The sequence below is a fragment of the Dermochelys coriacea genome, chromosome 19 (assembly GCF_009764565.3).
Source record: "Dermochelys coriacea isolate rDerCor1 chromosome 19, rDerCor1.pri.v4, whole genome shotgun sequence".
Lineage (NCBI taxonomy): Eukaryota > Metazoa > Chordata > Testudines > Dermochelyidae > Dermochelys > Dermochelys coriacea.
Genome location: NC_050086.2, coordinates 17,655,447 through 17,675,036, shown reverse-complemented (window position 1 = coordinate 17,675,036; position 19,590 = coordinate 17,655,447). Strand labels below are relative to the sequence as shown.

At 59.6% G+C, this 19,590-nt stretch overlaps 1 protein-coding gene across 1 annotated transcript in view; it reads left to right on the top strand.

Moving 5' to 3' along the window:
• Nucleotides 1-2,267: 2,267 nt before the first annotated feature.
• Nucleotides 2,268-19,590, top strand: part of FOXO6 (forkhead box O6) — a 93,014-nt gene continuing 75,691 nt past the window's right edge. The window contains exon 1 of the mRNA XM_038378018.2: nt 2,268-3,747. Within this exon, the coding sequence (XP_038233946.2) occupies nt 3,307-3,747 (441 nt within the window). The 5' untranslated portion in view covers nt 2,268-3,306. The remainder of the gene's footprint in view (nt 3,748-19,590) is intronic.

Sequence of the window (19,590 nt, the reverse complement as noted above, 5' to 3'; positions counted from 1 at the left end):
GGGGGTTATGGGGGAAGGGCAGGTGGTTGGCAGGTGGGGGGGAAGGGCAGGAGGCTGGCGGGGGGGGTGGGGCGGCAGCTGTGGGGGGGAAGGGCGGGTGGTTGGCGGGGGGTGGGGGGGTTCATGGGGGGAAGGGCGGGGGGGTGGGGCGGCTGTGGGGGGGAAGGGCAGGTGGTTGGCGGGGGGTGGGGGGGTTCAGGGGGGGAAGGGCGGGGGGGTGGGGCGCCTGTGGGGGGGGAGGGCAGGAGGGGGGGGTTGTGGGGGTAGGACAGGAGGCTGGCGGGGGGTGAGGTGGTTGTGGGGGGGGAGGGCAGGAGGCTGGCGGGGGGGTGGGGCGGCTGTGGGGGGGAAGGGCAGGAGGCTGGTGGGGGGTGGGGCGGCGGCTGTGGGGGGGAAGGGGCAGGTGGTTGGTGGGGGGAAGGGCAGGAGGCTGATGGGGGGTGGGGCGCCTGTGGGGGGGGAGGGCAGGAGGCTGGCGGGGGGGTGGGGCGGCTGTGGGGGGGAAGGGCAGGTGGTTGGCGGGGGGTGGGGGGTTATGGGGGGGAAGGGCAGGTGGTTGGCGGGTGGTGGGGGGAAGGGCAGGAGGCTGGCGGGGGGGTGGGGCGGCTGTGGGGGGGAAGGGCAGGTGGTTGGCGGGGGGTGGGGGGGTTATGGGGGGGAAGGGCAGGTGGTTGGCGGGTGGTGGGGGGAGGGCAGGAGGCTGGCGGGGGGGTGGGGCGGCGGCTCTGGGGGGGAAGGGCAGGTGGTTGGCGGGGGGTGGGGGGGAGGACAGGAGGCTGGCGGGGGGGTGGGGCGGCTGTGGGGGGGAAGGGCAGGTGGTTGGTGGGGGGTGGGGGGAGGGCAGGAGGCTGGCGGGGGGGGCGGCGGCTCTGGGGGGGAAGGGCAGGTGGTTGGCGGGGGGTGGGGGGAGGACAGGAGGCTGGCGGGGGGGTGGGGCGGCGGCTGTGGGGGGGAAGGGGCAGGTGGTTGGTGGGGGGGAAGGGCAGGAGGCTGACGGGGGTGGGGCGGCTGTGGGGGGGAAGGACAGGAGGCTGGTGGGGGGGTGGGGGGCTATGGGGGGGAAGGGCAGGTGGTTGGCGGGTGGGGGGGAAGGGCAGGAGGCTGGCGGGGGGGTGGGGCGGCAGCTGTGGGGGGGAAGGGGCGGGTGGTTGGCGGGGGGTGGGGGGGTTATGGGGGGGAAGGGCAGGTGGTTGGCGGGTGGGGGGGGAGGGCAGGAGGCTGGCGGGGGGTGGGGGTTATGGGGGGGAAGGGCAGGTGGTTGGCGGGTGGTGGGGGGGAGGGCAGGGGGCTGGCGGGGGGGTGGGGCGGCGGCTGTGGGGGGGAAGGGTGGGTGGTTGGCGGGGGGTGGGGGGGAGGACAGGAGGCTGGCGGGGGGGTGGGGCGGCGGCTGTGGGGGGGAAGGGGCAGGTGGTTGGTGGGGGGGAAGGGCAGGAGGCTGACGGGGGTGGGGCGGCTGTGGGGGGGAAGGACAGGAGGCTGGCGGGGGGGTGGGGGGTTATGGGGGGGAAGGGCAGGTGGTTGGCGGGTGGTGGGGGGAAGGGCAGGAGGGTGGCGGGGGGGTGGGGCGGCTGTGGGGGGGGAGGGCAGGAGGCTGGCGGGGGGGTGGGGCGGCGGCTGTGGGGGGGAAGGGCGGGTTGTTGGCGGGGGGTGGGGGGGTTATGGGGGGAAGGGCAGGTGGTTGGCGGGTGGGGGGGAAGGGCAGGAGGCTGGCGGGGGGGTGGGGCGGCAGCTGTGGGGGGGAAGGGCGGGTGGTTGGTGGGGGGTGGGGGGGTTATGGGGGGGAAGGGCAGGTGGTTGGCGGGTGGGGGGGGAGGGCAGGAGGCTGGCGGGGGGTGGGGGTTATGGGGGGGAAGGGCAGGTGGTTGGCGGGTGGTGGGGGGGAGGGCAGGGGGCTGGCGGGGGGGTGGGGTGGCGGCTGTGGGGGGGAAGGGCGGGTGGTTGGCGGGGGGTGGGGGGGTTATGGGGGGAAGGGCAGGTGGTTGGCGGGTGGTGGGGGGGAGGGCAGGGGCTGTGGGGGGGGAGGGCAGGAGGCTGGCGGGGGGTGGGGGTTATGGGGGGGAAGGGCAGGTGGTTGGCGGGTGGTGGGGGGGAGGGCAGGGGGCTGGCGGGGGGGTGGGGTGGCGGCTGGTGGCGGGGGGGGGCGGGTCGCTGCCGGAGGCGGGAGTCCCCCGCAGCCCGCCCTCCCCGCCAAGGCGCTGGCCCGCGGGAGGGGCCGGGGGGCGGGGCCGGGCCGGCCGCTGGCCCCGCCCCCCGGAGGTGGTGCGGTGGCGGCGCTGCGGTGCGGCGCGGGGCAGGGCGCAGAGGAGCGGGGCAGCTGCCGCCTCAGCATGGGTCGGTCCGGCCCAGTCCCGGGAGAGAGGCGGCGCCAGCCCAGGGCGGCGGCCGCGGGGGAGGCGCAGCGCGGAGCGGGGGCCCGCGGCGCCGGCAGGTGCTAGGTGCGGGCGTCAGCCGCCGAGCCGCGCTGCCTGGCCGCTCTCGGGCTCGCCTGCGCTGGCCGCCGCTTCTGCCCAGGCGGCGGGATCCGCCAGTCCCGCGCCGGGAGCCGGCCGCTGCCCGGTGCGTGCGGCCGGAGCATGCCCGCCTGGGCTCCGCCGCCCTGCTGCCCACCTGCCGGGGAGCGGGTCGCCCAGCCCTGACCCCCGGCCGCCCCGCCGCGCCCTGCCCGCGCCGCCCCGCCCCGCCCCGCCCCCGGCGCCCTGCCCTCGCCGCCTCTCTCTGCCCCGGGCAGGCGGGAGCCGGGCTCAGCGCGCAGGCTGCCCTGTTACTTGCCCCGCTGACCGCTGGGATCCCCGGACTCGCCCGCAGCCTTCCCGTTGCCTGTGCGGGAGGGCTCGTCTCCCGCTCGCCGCCCGGCTCCGGAGCATCTGTTGCTGACTGAACCACCCCCCCGCTCCCCAGCCTGGCCCCGATGGATGCAGCCGCCCTCGCCAGCCCCCGCCCGCCATGCGCCTCTGGCTGAGCCCCCGGCGCTGGGGCCGTTCCGTGCGGGGGAGCTCCGCGCCCCTCCCTGCCTCGGGAGCCCCCCATCTGAGCTCTCGCGTTACACTGCTGCTGGCTGCTATGGGGCTGGGGCCAGCTGCCTCCTAGGTGCCGGCGCTCGGCTTCGGACTGCTCTGCGCCCTCCCCGCTGCCGGGGCCTCTTCTCCCCGCCCCGCCGCACTCCACGGTCGGCCCGGGGGCTGGCGATCGCCCCCGCCTCCGCCTCTGCCGTGAGCGCTCGCCCCGGTGCGTTCGCCGCCGTCTCTCCCTCTCCCCGCCGTGCGGAGCCCTGCAGTGACTCCGCGGGGGCGGCGGAGCGGGGGGAACATGGAAGAGAGGCGGCAGGCGCATCAGGTTGATATCGACCCGGATTTTGAACCCCAGAGCCGGCCTCGTTCCTGCACCTGGCCGCTGCCTCACCCCGACTTCCCCGGGGAGGAGGAGGACGGGGGCGCGGCGGCAGCCGGTGGCTCCCGCGCCCCCGCGGCCGGCGGAGCGGCAGAGGGCTCGGAGAACACGGGAGCCGTGGCGGATCGCAAAGCCGCTTCGGCGCTGCCTTCGCTGGGGGCGGATGTTGGACAGCTCCGCAAGGCGAAGAACTCGCGGCGCAATGCCTGGGGCAACCTGTCCTACGCGGACCTCATCACCAAGGCCATCGAGAGCTCCCCGGAGAAGCGGCTCACCTTGTCCCAGATCTACGACTGGATGGTCAGATACGTCCCCTACTTTAAGGATAAAGGAGACAGCAACAGCTCTGCCGGCTGGAAGGTACGTACAGCCCCCGCCTGGGGCCAGAACAGTGCCCGCGCCTCCCTGCCCCCAGGCGCCGGCCAAGTTTAATTTACATCTCTGTGTGCGACCGGAGAGGCTGCGTTGAATTAATCTGTGTGGTCAGGGGCTGCGCTTGCAGCTGCCCATTTCCATGCGGGGAGCGGACAAGTTTCTCTGTCTGTACCGTCAGAAATACCTGCTCGGTCCCTGCTTGTGAGCGGAGTTTCATTAAGGCGATGCATGTGGTCAGAGGCTGGGGCCATATCGGTGCATGTGCGGTTAGGGGACGGGCAGGCAGCTTGATCTATTTGTGTAATCAGAGCTCTCGTTTTACCTTGAGCTGGGATGGGGGAGATTTCCCCTCCACATTTGTGCATCTGCATATACGGGAGCAGCAAGTTTTCCCAGCTTCTCTAGGGTGGGGAGAGAGAAAAGGTTCCTGTTGCCTTGTTTGTGTTAGCAGGGAGATCCCTACCCGGCTAACTTGTCTACAGCAGCTCCCGTTCACCTGTTCACCCATTTTGAATGGCCCTCCCCCTTCCTGAAAGCTGGCCGAGGGGTCATTCTCGCACTGGGTTCTTGCTGCCGCTGTGTTATAACTGCCCATGCACCTGCCCACCTGGAAAGGACCCTGGGCAGCAGAAGCAGGGAGGTGCTTGTGTGTGCATGACTCTGTCTCCTGTTGGTGTTAATTGAAACCTGATTCAGATGAATGACACCAGAGACTTGCCCCTTCCCTCCCTTTTTTCCATGTGATTATGTTATAAATCTTTCTTCTTGGGTTGCATTTTAGAGGAAGGAGTCTGAGAACAAGAGGTCTGGGGGAGAGGGGAGAAATGCATGTGTACTTGATCGCATGAGAAGTGCCTGGCTCACCTCTGTCAGATGCTGGCAGGGCTAGTGGCCAGCAGAGCTGGAGTCAGACATGTGACAGCGGTCTTGGCTCCCGGTCTGTCAGGATAAAAATTGGTGCTGTGCTATAAGCGGTCTTTGCCTGCCATACGTGAGCATTGGAGCATTATTAATTACTGTGCTGCCAATCCCCAGCACTGTGGTGCGAGCGAGGGAGTATGGGGAGGTTACATGGACGATTGGGATTTGCCCAGCAGCATAATGTGCTTCTGTTGTGTGGTCAGCAAAGTGAGATCAGGGGAGTCCCGTCCTACAGTTGGAGAGCTAAATGTGCCTGGTTTGCCCAGAGAGATGTCGCCTTGCTAATTGTCTGACGGCACCGAGGCAGACTGCTCTCCAAAGACAGGTGTGCTCCCGAGAAATGGCTTTGTGAGGCTCCTTTCGCTGTACATGTGTGAGTCTTGGGCAGATCAGGATTCAACTCTTGCAGCACGGTGAGGGGAAAGTAGGCACAGAGGTCTTTCCCCTCAGAAGGTGCTGTGCTTCCCTCCCCTTATGTGCGCACACAGCCCTCTGCTCTCTGGATTTGGTTTCACTGGCAGGCTGTTGCCTTTGGTTTGTTAAATATTTCTGTCAGCAACCATCGATTCCCCTCTTACTGTGTTTTCCTGTGGAGCTGTGACACTGGCACTCCTGGAGCCAAGCGGTGGGGGAGAGGCTGTGCTGAGCTCCGTCGTACCTGCCAGCGGAGGCGTTGTCTCTGTCACAGCACCCTGCCCAGTAGGAAAGGGCACTTACAAAATGACTGCCACTTGGAGACACACCTCATGTTAGCAACACTTGGCAGAGCGGAACGATTGCCTTGTGTCTAGATGGTGTCAGTAAACTAGGAGGTGGTTTTCCTTAACCCCTCCCCTAAACCCTGTCACCTCCAGTACGATTAATGGGTAACAAGCAGTGTGTTCATTAATACCAAGGCTGCTGTGGGATATGGGCCAAACTCTGTCCTTGCATTAGCGAACCCAGCTCCTATTGGGGTCAGGAGAAGCTGTGCCCATTTCTGTCCTTGCTGAGCCTACCCCCCCCCCCGCTTCCCCCTAATGACTTGGAGGCTGGGCTGCTCCGTCCCCAGGGGATGTCCCTGGCTGCTCTGAGACCTTTGTGAAGAACTAACTCCAGCAGTGCAGGTGTGCAGATAATATGGAGGTCACTTGTATTAGTGTAGTCCCTGAGGTCCCCACTGAGAACATGCCCCATTGTGCTGGGGTTGTGTAGATGGGCTCTGCCCCAGAGAGCTTATGCTTTACATAGTTATGACAGACAAAAGGAGAATTGTTATCCCCACTCTCCAGAGAGAGGCAGTGACTTGCTCACGCTGACACACAGAGTGCGTAGCAGAGCCCGAAATCAAACTCGCATCTCCTGAGTCTCAGTCCAGTGCTTTAACCTCAAGGCCATCCTCATGGAGAAGGAGCCTAAATAGAACAGAGGAGAATGAGACCATTTTACAGACACGTGCCCAGTAGAAGTTTCCACTGTAAAAAAAGAAAACTGTAGATGAATTAGTATGTGGGGCACTCTGACCAAAGAACACATGAAATCAGCACTTGGGGACTGGTGGCAGACACACCCACTGAAGTATCCAGGGACTGGGAGGGGCCAGAGACAGCACAAGGTGGCTGGGAAAATGTGTCCCACACTGGAAAGGTCTCTGAGTGGTAGTCATTTAGAGAACCACAAAACTCCATCACTGGAGGATGAGAGTGCTTGGCTTCCTTGGGGAACTGAAATGTTATTGGGTGCTCGTAGGCAGCTGCCACGTTACGCCCCAGAGGTGGTTGCATTTCAGTAGTGGGTAAAGAGATTCCATTCCTATCCCTTGTCAGCTCTCTGGGATGTTGTGTTATTTAACGAGTGTAAAAAATGCTGTATGATCTCCAGATATATGGGCTCCTGGAAGGATAAAGGATTCTTGTTGTTGCTGTGGTGGGAGGGGAGAAGGGGGCTTGGGGAGGGTGGGATCAGTGGTGAGGGGTGGGCAAGTTTGCAAACTATGACCTCACTAGAAGGAGACTGAGAGGGTTGAGGATTCAGACGAGCACAGTGGAAGAGCCTTGGCAAGGGCACTCCACAAACCACCAGGGTGGAGCCAGTAATAGGGCTGGGCTTGCAATCGTGCAGTCGGGATGAGCAGCAGCTTTGGCCTTGCAGCAGTAAGGGCTTGAATGTGGCTGTTGCTTTCGCAGCCCAGCCTTGGACAGAGTGAGTGCTAAGGGGTTTCCTGTCTGGAGAGCAGGTGTGTCAGAATTGGGACTATCCCCAGCATTCCCTCTAGTGCACCTTGTTGTCTATACGTCATGGCCCCATTGCAGCCCACGGCTAAGAGACCAGACAACTTCGTAGCATGATGGGCTGTGCTGCTCTGAAGCATCCACTAGGGAGCACTTGTGCATGATGCAGCTTGCACTGCTGCTTCCGTTCCCCACCCGGAGACTGGAGAGCATCTCCTTATCTGCCCTTTGGGGCAGGGAGGGTCTCTCGCCTACCTTCTGGAGAGGGCCACGTACCCTCACAGCGCCGTGTGCACCTTAGTAGCAGCATGTGGAGCCAGGGAGCAAAGATTGTGTTGTGTAGCTGCCAGCCCTGAGGGGGATCGCTGTTTTTCATTTGCATGAAAGGGGCTTCATCTGCAGCACCACCTCCTTGTGGGACCATGTTCTCCCTGGGGAATGACACCCTGAGACAGGCATGCAAGCTGGGAAAGAGTGACTCACCTGGCCAGATGTGGCTGCTGGCAGCCCCTCCTCCCCCCACTGCTCCCCATTTGAGGTGGATGCTATGGCCACAGAGATGATGGGGAGAGGGGGGAATAACCCAGGCAAGGAGCCAGTGGAACCCAGAATGCTGCAGCGAAGCTGGGAGCATGGTTGGAGCCAGGATGGGATCTAGAGCCCCAGCACCTGCCTTGAGGGAGAAGAGAGGATCGTGCACTTGGAGAGGAGAAGTTCTGCTGGGGCCTCTCCCAGCTCTGCTCTGAGGAGCATAGGGCATGCCTGCAGGACTGTGGACTCCTGCTCGGGCCACTGCTGCTGCAGCTGGGGAAGGAGGCAGGAACAAAGGATCCATCAGGTGCTCAGCCATTATTGGACATTAGTAGGCATTTTGTCTGGGCAAACTTATCCGCCCTGCTTGGCCAAGGGATCCCAGGCAGCCGGATGCCTTCCATGTCCCAGAGGATTTGGTAAAGGGATTGAGAGGTGAGTGCAATTTGCTTCCAGGGCCCTGGCCAGAGGGGACCCGTCCCTGTGGATGGCAGGTGGTTCCCGCACTGGCTGATGGCGAGCGGCAATTCTGTTCCTCTTGCCTGGGCTGAAAGCAGAAGGGTTTGTCTGCAGTGTGGCACAGCTGCTGTTAGTAACGACTCGTCTCCTGCAGCCTCCCGATGACATTCAGACCGTGTCTGACACCTCCCACACAAGAACAGCTGTCGGCAAGTCGCCTGCCCAGTTCCCAGTGTTGCACACTTAGCGGGAAGGCTCCATAGTGAGCGTGAATGCAGCAGAGCACCTCTGTGCGGGCCCTGACAGCAGCATTCCCTGGGGCAGATGGCCCTTGTGAATTTGGGAAGAGAAGGGTTTCCAGTATCCCCGAGCCAGGAGCCCTGTGAGGGTACATGGCTCTCCGTCTGTCTGTATCAGGGCACTCTGGACCCACATTCCCTGCCTGTGCTTGCTGTTGGGGGGCCTGTAGCAGCCCCTGCGGGCTTTGGATTGATGTGCTAAGTACCCCTTTGGTCTCCCTGTCCTTCCCGTGGTGTTTGCTGAACCTCTGTCCTGTGCTCCCCCAGTGATCCCTGTGTGTAGCAGAGGGGACCGCTTTCTCCTTTTCTCCAGCAGCCAAAGAAGCAAGGCTGCCATGGAGCTAAGCCAGGCTGCTGGGCTTTCTTGGCTGGGGTCAATGAGCCCTGCGTGTCCAGCAGCAGCCACAACTGAACTGGGGGTAGGGGGTGTGTTGGTGTGCGATCCCTGTGAAGTGCCAGTGTGCCAAGGCTTTAATGCCAGACCTGCTGTCTCGCTTGCAGCACCCCATGTAGTGCAGCAGGGAGCCTGGCCCGGCCCGGTGCTTGGAGCTGGCACGGCGTTTCTCTCATCAGCCTTCTCCCTGAAATAAAGACGGGTTCTGCCCTTTTAATCTGTGGATGCGAGTGGGGGCTGGGAGGGAGCTGCTGAAAGGCTGAAGCATGCACCACACAGTGACAGCCTCTGTCTGCGTCCTGCTTTCTGGGCTTCGCCCCGCACACTGTCCTGTCTGGTCCCTATCCCCAACCTGCAGCACAGCTGCCTTCCTCCCCAACCTGCCCAGCAGAGCCAAGCCTGACTCCCTGGGAATGCCCTCCCCTCGATGCACAGCCCCCTCCACAGTGCTAGTGGTGCTAAGCTCCCCTGAATGCCCCCTCACCTGGCACCAGTGCTGGCAGCGGGTGCACCTGGAGTAGAGGGCAGACAAGCTTGTAGTAATGAGCTGCTCATTGCAGAGCCGCCGGAGGCTGCTCTTCTCCTCCTGCCCCATGCCTGGGAGAGGCATCCTGGCTTTAAAGCGTTTCATTACTGACTGGAGTGTTGGAGGGGGGTCTTGGATAACAGGGCTTTGCCTTTAATTAGCTCCTTGCGCAAGTGTCATGATCCCAGTGCATTGCCCTGAGCGAGGGAGAGGCTGCTGTGCAAAAGGGTAGCTCTGGCCTCATTTCCTGGGTGACTTGCCCCAGGCTACGCAGTGCTAGAACTGGGAGCCAAATCCTGACTCCTGACCGTCTCTGCCCACTGGACATCGCCCCCCACTCAGAGCCAGGAATAGAAGTGCAGGGCTCCTGCTCTAACCGCTAGACCGAACTTCCTCTCAGAGCCAAAAACCGAACCAGGAGCTCCTACTTTAACCCCTTTTGGAGCTAGCAACAGAGCACAGCAGACCTGATTCCTACTCTGCTCTCACCACTAGACATGCAGCATTTCTCCTCCCCATAACCACACACAGCCGTGCCTGGTGCTCGGCAGAGCTATTGTTCGGAAGGGGGCTCTCCAGGATTTGAATACGTCTTTCAGGGCCAGCCTCCTGCATATGGCGACAAAAGGGAAGGTGGCTATCTTTGGGAATCTCTCCTGCACACACAGCTCCTTGGTTGGCCCTGGGCATTCTTTAGCTAGGGTGACCAGATGTCCTGATTTTACAGGGACGGTCCGGATTTTGGGGTCTTTTCTTTATATAGGCTCCTATTACCCACCCCCCCACCCCCATCCTGATTTTTCACGCTTGCTGTCTGGTCACCCTATCTTTAGCATTCACAGCCTTTCCTCCTGCCCCATGCCTGGACCTGACGCATGGCTGTGCACAGCCTTCCCCAGCCCAGGGTGATCGTTTCCATGTTCTGCCCCTACCCGATCCTCAGGGCGGGAACAGCTGCTGGAGCAGCCAAATAATGAGAGCACATTTCCCCTCCCTTCCTGGAGCCCCTTTCATCCAGTGGGCTCACATCACTTTGCAATCATTAACATCCCCTCTAATGGAGGGGTGGCAGTAGCCCTGCCTTACATTTGGGGAAACCGAGGCACAGTGTTTAAATGACATGCCCACAGTCAAAGTTTGGAATGGGACAGAGGAGTCTTGGCTCCAGGTCTCCATTGTATTCAGACCTTTAGGCTGTGCTGCTTCCAGTGGCTAAAGGGGAGCTCTGCTCTGCAGGCCCGCTCAGGGGAACGTCCTGGGGACCCCTGGCGTGCAATGTGAGTGGCAGCACACCCCCTGTGCTGTTATGCCAGGCACGTGTGCTGAAAACTGCTGCTTTTTCTCTGTGCCGGGCAGCCAGTGCCTGTGACTGACAGTTCTGCTTAATTAGGGAGTTGTTATTTTATCAATTCCAAAGCGCTTGAAGTTTTCTGCTCCAGCTCATGCTTTCCACTTGTTAATGGGAAACCGACACCCTCCGTCAAAAGGCAGCAGGTCTGATGTATTCTAAGGCTCTGCCTGCTCCGGGTTGACGTCCAAAATAGAACACTCAGGCAATCAGCTGGTGGATGGCTGCTTGATGTAGCTCTGACAGTGCCAAAAGCCTTAATTTCTGTGTCCTCCCTGTCCCTTGGTGCACTTTGCACACAGCCTCAGCAGGACAGCGCTGCAGTCATAGGCAAGTGGGTGGTCAGGCCAGGGAAGGCTCGCGTAGGGGCAGGGTGGAAACCCCTTTGCTTGGGACATTTCCAATTTGGGCTGAGTAGTGTGGCCCCTCCTACCCTGCTCCAGGGCAAGAGCAAGGTGAGAAATGCAGGGGCCATTATAAAGTGATGGATTCATTTCTGGAGCACAGGGCCTCCTCCCAGGAGGAGGGTGGAGGAATGACAGATAGTCGCCAGCTGCAGCCATTGCCTGCTCCTCCCAGCACAAAGCATCAAGAGCTGATGCTGTGTGCAGAGAAGGAGCCTTTCACTTCTCTGCTTGCTTTGAGGGTGATTTTGGGGCCCTGGGGCTTGGTCCACATGCCACCATGCTGGGTTAAGGAGAGGTGTGATTTTAAACCCGTTCAGTTAAACTGCTGTAACCTCCTGGAAGCTGCTTTCAGGAACTGGTTAAGCCTTTGGAGGTCTGCATGGGGGTTAGCAAAATGGGCTGAAAAGTGCAGCATGGGAGCAGCTATCTCCTGCAGACTCTGCACTGCCAAGAAGTGGGAATGAGGGGCGGACTGGCTGGAGTGAGAGATGGGGCAGGGAGTGAGGGGGAGCTGGAGAGCTGCAGTGCCTGGACTGCCTGTCTCTTGTTGTACCTGTCGCTGAGCAGCCCTCGTGAACCCAGATATTCTCTCCCTCTGACCCCTCCTTGGGGAAACGCCCTCGCCTCTCAGGGGCTGCCAACTTGGACCCATGCTGCACCACCTGGGCCACTCACCAGGCTCCAGCATTGTTTCAACTTCCCATTAGCACCCGTGCAGCGGAGAGCAAAGTTACAGGTCTGGTCACTGTGGAGTCCCCGTGCCTCCCGTACTCCACTCCCCTTCCTCTCCATACGTGGAGATCGTTCCCCAGTGCTGCAGGACGTTAGAGTCCATGGAGAAGAAGGACTTGCAGGGAGCTCCTGGCCATGACTTCTCCAGGCTGTGATTTGGAGGGGAATGGACACTCACCCCCAAAGGGATGGGGTGACCAGAGCTCCTGGCCCCTGTCACTTGGAGGCTCTTCAGGAGCAGGTTTACACAATGCCCCCAGGCATGATCAGAAGGATGTTCCCTGCTCCTAGGACAAGGCTCGGCGGAAGCGGCAACTCCTATGTTTATGGGTCCGAGGCAAAGTGGGGCCATGAACCATCACCCATTTTGCTCCTGCTGGAGCAGGGACTGACAGGACCTAAGCAGTTCTCCTGAGCTCCCGGCGTGGAGTGGAGGCTGGAAGGGACCCAAGAAAACCCTCAATTTTTACTCCTCAAACACGAACCATAATTTGGCAAACAATCAACTCCCCAAATGACCTTCCCTAGATCCAGGGTCTCTCAGTGACTGTGATCCTGGGGGACCAGCAGTGAGCACGAGACCCTGTGGGCTCTGAATCCCTGCTCTGAGCTTTCCCCTCTCTTGCCATCTCCATCGCGGATGGGAATGCTGGGTTGAACCCTCCAGCCAGTCACCCAATTCCCTGGGGCTACTAAGGCATAGCAGATGGCTCTGATTGTTGTGGTGATGGGTCTGTGTCCCTCCCTGCAAGCTAGGACCAGGTTGAGGTGATTTGTTCCCATGTCCCACTGCTGACGTCAGGAGAAATGCTCCCTTCTGCAGCCCAGGAAGATCCAGGCTGGGAAGTTGCTGCCCTCTGCGGATCAGCTTTTGTCCTTTCTCCCTGGGGCAGTCACATCCCTTGGCCATCCCTTGGAGATATGTGTTGGTGACAATGTCTCTCGAAGTGTGGGGGAGGGATGGTGCCAGCTCTTCCTAGACCCTGGGGGTTTAGCTGTGTGTGTGGGAGGCCCTTAGCGGTGGCAGCTGGGGTATGAGCGCAAGGAATCCTTGCTGGTAGGGCTCCTTTCCTCCCCACAGCATTTTTCTGGGCTCTCGGAAAGAGGTTTTCATCCTCTTTTCCCTTCTGCGTTGCTTCTCATGCAGCGCTAACTGCTGAAGTAACACAAACCTGCTAAATGGTCCAGCTTTATGATAACATAAAAATGATACTACAGCAGTGAGTGGGGCTTTATTAACCCCCAGGGAGAGGCTCCAAATGAACAGCTTGCTCTGCTCTGAGCTCTTTTTTTCCTTTATTTTTAATAACCACTGGAATATAAACTACACTTCAGCTGCTGGGGACTAGAAGGAGCACTCCCAGGAGGTCGCTCTCCAGTCTGCTACTGCCTCTCCCCGGCTCTCGCTCGCTGCAGCCTGACACGGGGAGGCGAGTGCCAGATTCCTGGGCTGGGAAATGGATTTCCTGGCATTTGGAATCTTACTTATAAGGCCTTGTAAATATTTTGGGTGGACTCTGATCAGTTCAGTCTCAGCACAGTGGCTGCTCTGAGCTCCTGGACGCAGAAGGGCCCAGGTCATTAAAGGTGCTGAGGTACCAGGAATGGGCCCCAGGATCTGCTCCATGCTGCCGCCCTTTGGACTGTGATTTCCTAGTGACGCTTCCTGCTGGGAATAGTGTCTGCACTCTGCCTACTGCTCTAGGGCCACATTCTCAGCTGGTGTAAATCACCATCAGTCCATTGAGGCTCATGGGGCTACATCATTTTACTCCAGCCAAGGATCTGGCCTCTAATTATAGATATCCTCAGTGTGGGCAGGGAGGGGAGCAAGAGGAAATCAGGAAATAGCAGGGAAATAGTACCATCCTCCCTCCACGCACGATGAAGCTGGTGTGCTTAGATCGCTGGGCTGCATTGTGTCCCAGTGCTGGCCTTGCGCTACGTGGGGTGCTGCAAAGAGCCTGGAGAGAAGCCTCACAGACACAGTGTCCCATCCCCCCAGTGATTCACGGCACGTTCCCACCGAGCAGCATGGTCCATCTCCCGGCAGGCCAGCGGTAACGGCAGAAAGGCAAGGAGTGTGGATTCCTTTAGAATATGTGGGGCACATACCTTAGCAGGCAACAGATCCTCCCCGACTGCCTATGGAAGGGTGGGCTGCTCCTGTTCTCCAAGTGCCCATCAAAGGTCAGATTTTAGGAGCCACCCCCGTTTACTTCTTGCATCACTCCCACCCCCACCTCCCAGTGCTGGTACTCTGGTACTGCCACATATAATTGTTGCCCTTTCCATTAGAAGGCCCTGTTTTCAGCTGCTTATAGCTTTGCCAAGCATGAGCTGTTTGGGCTGAAACTTTCCACTCTGGGTGTCCACCTCAGGCGGAATGTTTTGGAAAGTTTCAGTGAAAACGGTTCAGCTGTTTTCGAGAATGAAATGAGGAAAAATACGTTGTTTTGCTGATGTTAAAAAAAACCCCTTCTGTTTCTATAGAAGGGCTAGCACCTCATGCTTTGTAGCCGGGACTTGGAGTTTGTCGGGGGCTCGGCCTAGTGGCAGGGATGGCGTCTTCTACTGTTCTCGTGAAGAGACACCCACATTTGGCTCAGTTATAAACTGCTGAACAATCACAGTTTGCACATGCTCAGTAGAGACTTGTTAGAACTTGGCAGCTAAATTCTCTGTAGATTCCAGCTGCACTCGGCATGCTGCAGGCCAGGGCTGCAGTGGCTGGACAGGACTCCCCGGCAATTGTGTCTCCCAGCTGTTTGGGACCGATGCAACGTTGAGCACCAGAAATGAGGGTAGGGAGAGGTGTCCTCTGTGCTCTTACTGCTGTCCTGGGGCAAGGTGCGGGAGGAGGCTCGCCTGAGTGATGGCTGCAGAGGGAGGGAATACGAGCTGGGAGCCGTGGACGGAGTCGGTTGGGAGTAGCAGCCTGGGAGCCAGTGGGGAAAGACTGAGATCAGGCAAGGACCTGGTCGGAGGGAGACTAGGCCAGGGTAGGGGATGAGGAGACAGGACGTTGGCCAGAGTGAAAGGGGTCAGACGTGGAGATACCAGCAGCAGGAGAGGCTGTGGCCCATACTGCAGAGGCCTGCACGGTGGATTCCCCGCTGATGACCCTTGATGTCAGTATGATGCCATGTGATGGAATTGGGGGGGGGGGGGCAGTTTGCTTTTTTAAGAACCTAGGAAATGAGATACAATAAATGACATTCAGAGAACATTAAGGTGGCAAGTCAAGGTCTCCAAAGGTAGGGAATGGCCAAGTGGGGCTGCTCATACCGCCTTTCTGCCATTGACACGAGTGCAGCAGGTGGATTTCTTCCTTACAAAGAGCTCCCAGAATACCTTGCAGCTGCCCTTCTTGCTTGTGGAGGCTGCCCTGGGGCCATTTGTGCTAGTGAGCCGGGCTCCTTGTGGACCCTCCTGCACTCAGCCCCAGCTCATTGCCCAGGCCCCTCTCAGACAGTTACAGCTTTTGCTCACCAGGGTGGGAAGGGTGGAACCTCTGAGCTCAGGCTAATGCATGTGGTCCCGCAAGCAGACCAGCTGCCTGGCCCTCACTGCAAGGGATAGGCCCTGTGCCCCTTTGCTGCTGGTGCTTCAGGTCCCCGGGAACACTTGAGTGAATATCCACTTAGTGCCGGGCCGCAGACTCAGCCTGGGTGTATTGCTGCCTTTCCATCCCTGCTGCTGTGCCCCCCATGGCAGCACCCTGTTGGGAAGCAGGTTGTTGCCCACATAGCTGTTTGTTTCCCCCTCCTTGTCCCTGTCGGCAGTGGGCTGTCCTGTTCCTGCTCACATTACGTTTAATTAGCTAGATGCTTCCTGTCCACTCCTCTCGCCTGCTGAAGGTGCCTGGCTATTGTGAGGTGAAAGACACATTGGGTTACAGAAGGACACTTGGAACAGGTCACCCGCTTGCTGCTGAAGCTCATTTTGGACAGCATCTGTTCATTATTATGTGTTGGCTTGGCCGCTTGCCAGCAGGGCGAGCCCAAAGCCCAATACAGACATTGCTTTCACCTGACAGAGGAGAGAGGCTGCTTTCCTGTCTCTGCCTCACCCCAGGAAGGGGAAACACAGGCGCTCACAGTAGAACCAATTGGGATCAGGGCTCCGTGGTGCTGGGTGCTATGCAGTCAGAGGAAGGCATGGGCCCCCTCCCCTTGCAAACAGGGAAAGCTCAGCTTCCCAGAGCAGGGAACAGCAGCAGCTAACGCCTCCCCACAAGCCCCTCATGGAGATAGGGGAAACTGAGGCACAGAGCAGCAAAGCCCACATTTAGCTGAGGAGGGGCCCCAGGATTGTTGGCTCCTTGCTCTAACTCCCCACGTGGGTTAATGTCTAGCAGGGAGGGCTGAGCTCTTGCAGCCCTCTGTCTCACACTCTCTCCATTGCCTGAGCACCCGCCACGCCAGCCTGTCTTCCCGTTCTCTTCCCAGCGTCAGCATCGGCCAGTCTCTGGTTCGGGAGAGCTGCACCCTGTGCCGTTGTCTGGAAGCCTCATCATACACCTCAGTCTCTGCACTCTTCCCCGGCTGTGTCCTGGGGGCTGGGGACAAGGCGAGCTTTCCTAGCGTGGATCCTGACAAGGCTGAGGAGTCGAGGGAATGGACCAGCCCTGCTCCCGGTTGAGTACCTGGCTCTGCATCTGCTGCTCAATGCCTCTGGGGCGTTGTTATAGTGGGATAACCTGGAGATGTGGCTCATCTCGCTGCTCCCCCAGGCCCTGCATGTCCCCCGCAGCCCTGCACGGAGAGTGGTCTCGAGGCCTCTGGGAGCCAACACAGTCGTGGTTGTTGTGCAGGACTGGGGGATGATGGTGGGGTCCCTGTTTTCCTTTGGTGTGGGGAGAAGGCCAGGGCAGTCACTGGGCTGGGAATTCCAAGCTCTGGGTCTGTCCCGCTGCCCATGTGGATCTGAGAGCAGTGGAGGCCAGAACGTGTGTTCAGCAATGAGAGGGGAAAGACTGGAGCTGCTTGGTGTCTGGGCTGAAGCAATGGAGAGAGGCCTGAGCAGGGCCAAACCCAGGCCTGGCCTCAGCAGCCCCAGCCCCGGGGAAAGTGAATGAGAGCACTCCCCTCCCCCCCTCGAGTGATGCACACACACACCCACAGCAGAGTGGCACCCTCAGTGTGGGAGAGAGCCTTCCTTTGCAATGTCACTTCTGCTATCACAACTAGCTGCCTTTGCCAGGGCCCATCACCACAGTCTCTGGGCGCTCAGCACAGAACTAGTTACAACACATCAGTCTGATACACATTCAGTACAAAGTAAATACACCCCACATGGTCATGCCTCCCTCACGCTCACTAGGGCAGCCTCCTGTGTGCACACATTGTCATACTGCACACACAAATGTGCACACACTCACCTGAATGCCCTTGCTCACACACACTTGGACACACACTCTAGCACTCTTGTGTGCACACACAACACTAATACCCTCATTAGTGCACACAAGTACACTTATACACACATTACCCACTGAAATGCCCATGCGTAAACAAGCACATATTACACATTCCCCACATGAGCACACACAACATACGCACCACCATCTGTGTACGCACACATACACCCAGCATATTCACCCCACGGGCTCACGACCGCCATATATACACGTTCACCCCTGCCCCCTTGTGCATGTACACACCACCCCCATCTATCTGTATAATTGCTTAGTGGGTGTGCACAGAAGTTACTGGTAAATATTGTGACAGTCAAACTGGGAGAATAATGCAGCAGGCTGGCCCTTAACCACACCTCCGGCTGGGCTGGCCCCACCCTCCTCTGCCCCTCACCCTTTCTTTGGGGGGGCTGTGGAGGAGAGTTCCCCGTCTCTTCAGGGGGCTGAGAAAGGAAGAAGGAGCCTTTTTGTAGAGCTGTGGCTATCAAAGGGGCTGGAGCTCAGGGGTGCTTTTGAAGAACACGCAGTGTCTCGGGGAGCTCGAGGGAGGCCGAGACAGAGAAGCCGAGCAGACACCTTTGATTTGCTCAGAAAAAAAGGGTTCTTAGAAGCCACCTGGCATGATGCCAGCGATTGAGACGCGCCGAAGCAGACATGCCAAGCAGTAATTGCAGACAGACTCGTTCAAAAGACGAGATGTTTATTTTTAACTTGTGTTAAGGTAATGCATGGATCTGCAGACTGCAGGTTCAAAAGTTCACTGTCCCCAGCCCCCCCACGCACCCCCAGCGTTCCCTGGATTTGGTCTTGCAGTGAACGTACAGTGTTCCTCTGCCCCAACGCCCTCGCGTGCGGGGCGGCTCGTCTGGCATTTCTCTAGACACCCCGTTCCTCTTCTGAGCAGCCTTTGTTGTCTCCCAGGGAGTCTGGCTCCTTTCATGTGGGGTGGGAGGAGCAGGCCCTCCGGGAACTGAACTCCAGGGAGGAGCCTCAGACTCCAGGGTCCGGAGGAGATGGGAGCGTGTGGGGCTTTGCCAGCTCGGATTCCTGCCCTGCAGAGTGGGGCCTGCAGGCTCTGGTCAGCGCTGCTCCCGGCTGGCCAGTCCTGGCATGGAAGGTGCTAAGGAGCCATTAGAGCCCAGAGAGGTCTCATGGTTTATCAGCAGAGGGAAGGGGTGGGGGTCGTTGGGAGCTGGGCTTGATCAGGTCGCAGGGATGTGGGCCGGTGTGCAGGGAGTATGACTGGGAACCAGGAACTTGACATTGACTCCAGGGTGACCTTATGCAATTCCCTTGCCCTCTCTCTGCCCTGGCTCTGCCCCCTGTAAAAGGGGGACAATGCTCGTTACCCACCCCAGGCACAGGCCCCCTTCGTTAGTATGTGTCTGATGCTGGGGACAGGCCCGCACCTCTGGGCGGATTGGCTCTCGCAGAGGAGGCAGGTAGCAAGGCCCCCTTGCTCAACAGCTCCCCCCCCCCCCCAAATGGGCTCATTCACTCATGTCTGACGCTGGCTTTTATCCAAGGGCAACTGGCTGTTCAGCCTCCTGCTCTCACCTGACTTCAGGGGCCCACAGCTTTTCCCACCTAGGCCTGCCCGCTAAGCCCGTCCCTGGGAAAGCATCTTGTCTTTCACACTGACGGTCCTGAGCTGCCGCCCACTCTTCCCCCCCCCCGCCCCATTAGACAGTAACCTGGCTGGCGCGGCTGAGAATGAGGACTAGCTTTCCCCTCCGCCCGCCGGCAGGACTGTATGGCTGAAGGCACAGAGCCCCGTAACATGTCCGTCTTAGAATGGCTGCATACCAGACAGCAGACCAGAGAACCAGACCCTCCGCCTCCAGGAGATTCCCGCTGTTCAGGGTGCTCTCCCCACCCATTTGTCCCCTGTCTGGTGGGGAGAAAGAACCTTGATCCCAAAAAATCTCAGCTTCTTAGTGCAGAGAGTGATGCCTGTTCATCATCATCATGTCAATCTGACTAGTCTTTGTCACCCTGAGAGATCCCAGTGCACTTCATGGCTGTGCCCTCCTCAGCGTGCTGCAGCAGGGGCCGGCAATCTCCTTGACGATGTCTTGGCTTGAGTGCCTGCTCAGGCAGCGCTTGTGCAATATGGAAATGCAGCCACCTCTGGGGGGCTGGGCAGCAGACTGCAGGTTTCACAACAGTGGGAGGACGAGGGGGAGTTTGGGGAACCCAACTTCTATAAAAAATGCTCTCGTACCTTAAAGGGCACAAAGGCTCACCCGCAAAGATCCCACATGGCCAAGTGCACAGAGCTTGGTTTATCAATATCGAAGTGGTAGCACTGAACAAGCTTTGCTAGGAGCTGAACCCGTGGCTCTAGGCATCACAAGCCTGACACTTATTGAGACCCTGCTACGTGTGGGTTGTTCGGCCAGCATGATGACTTGATGTGCTGAGCACTCAGGTGCCCCGTGGGGTACTATGGAGCTGTTGGCTCATGCAGTGGATCAATGACCATATTGTCCCATTACAAAGATTTAGGCCCAGTACGAATTGTGTGCACAGCGTACGCAAATGCAGTGCAGTTTCAGAACCTGCATGTGCAGAGATGTCCA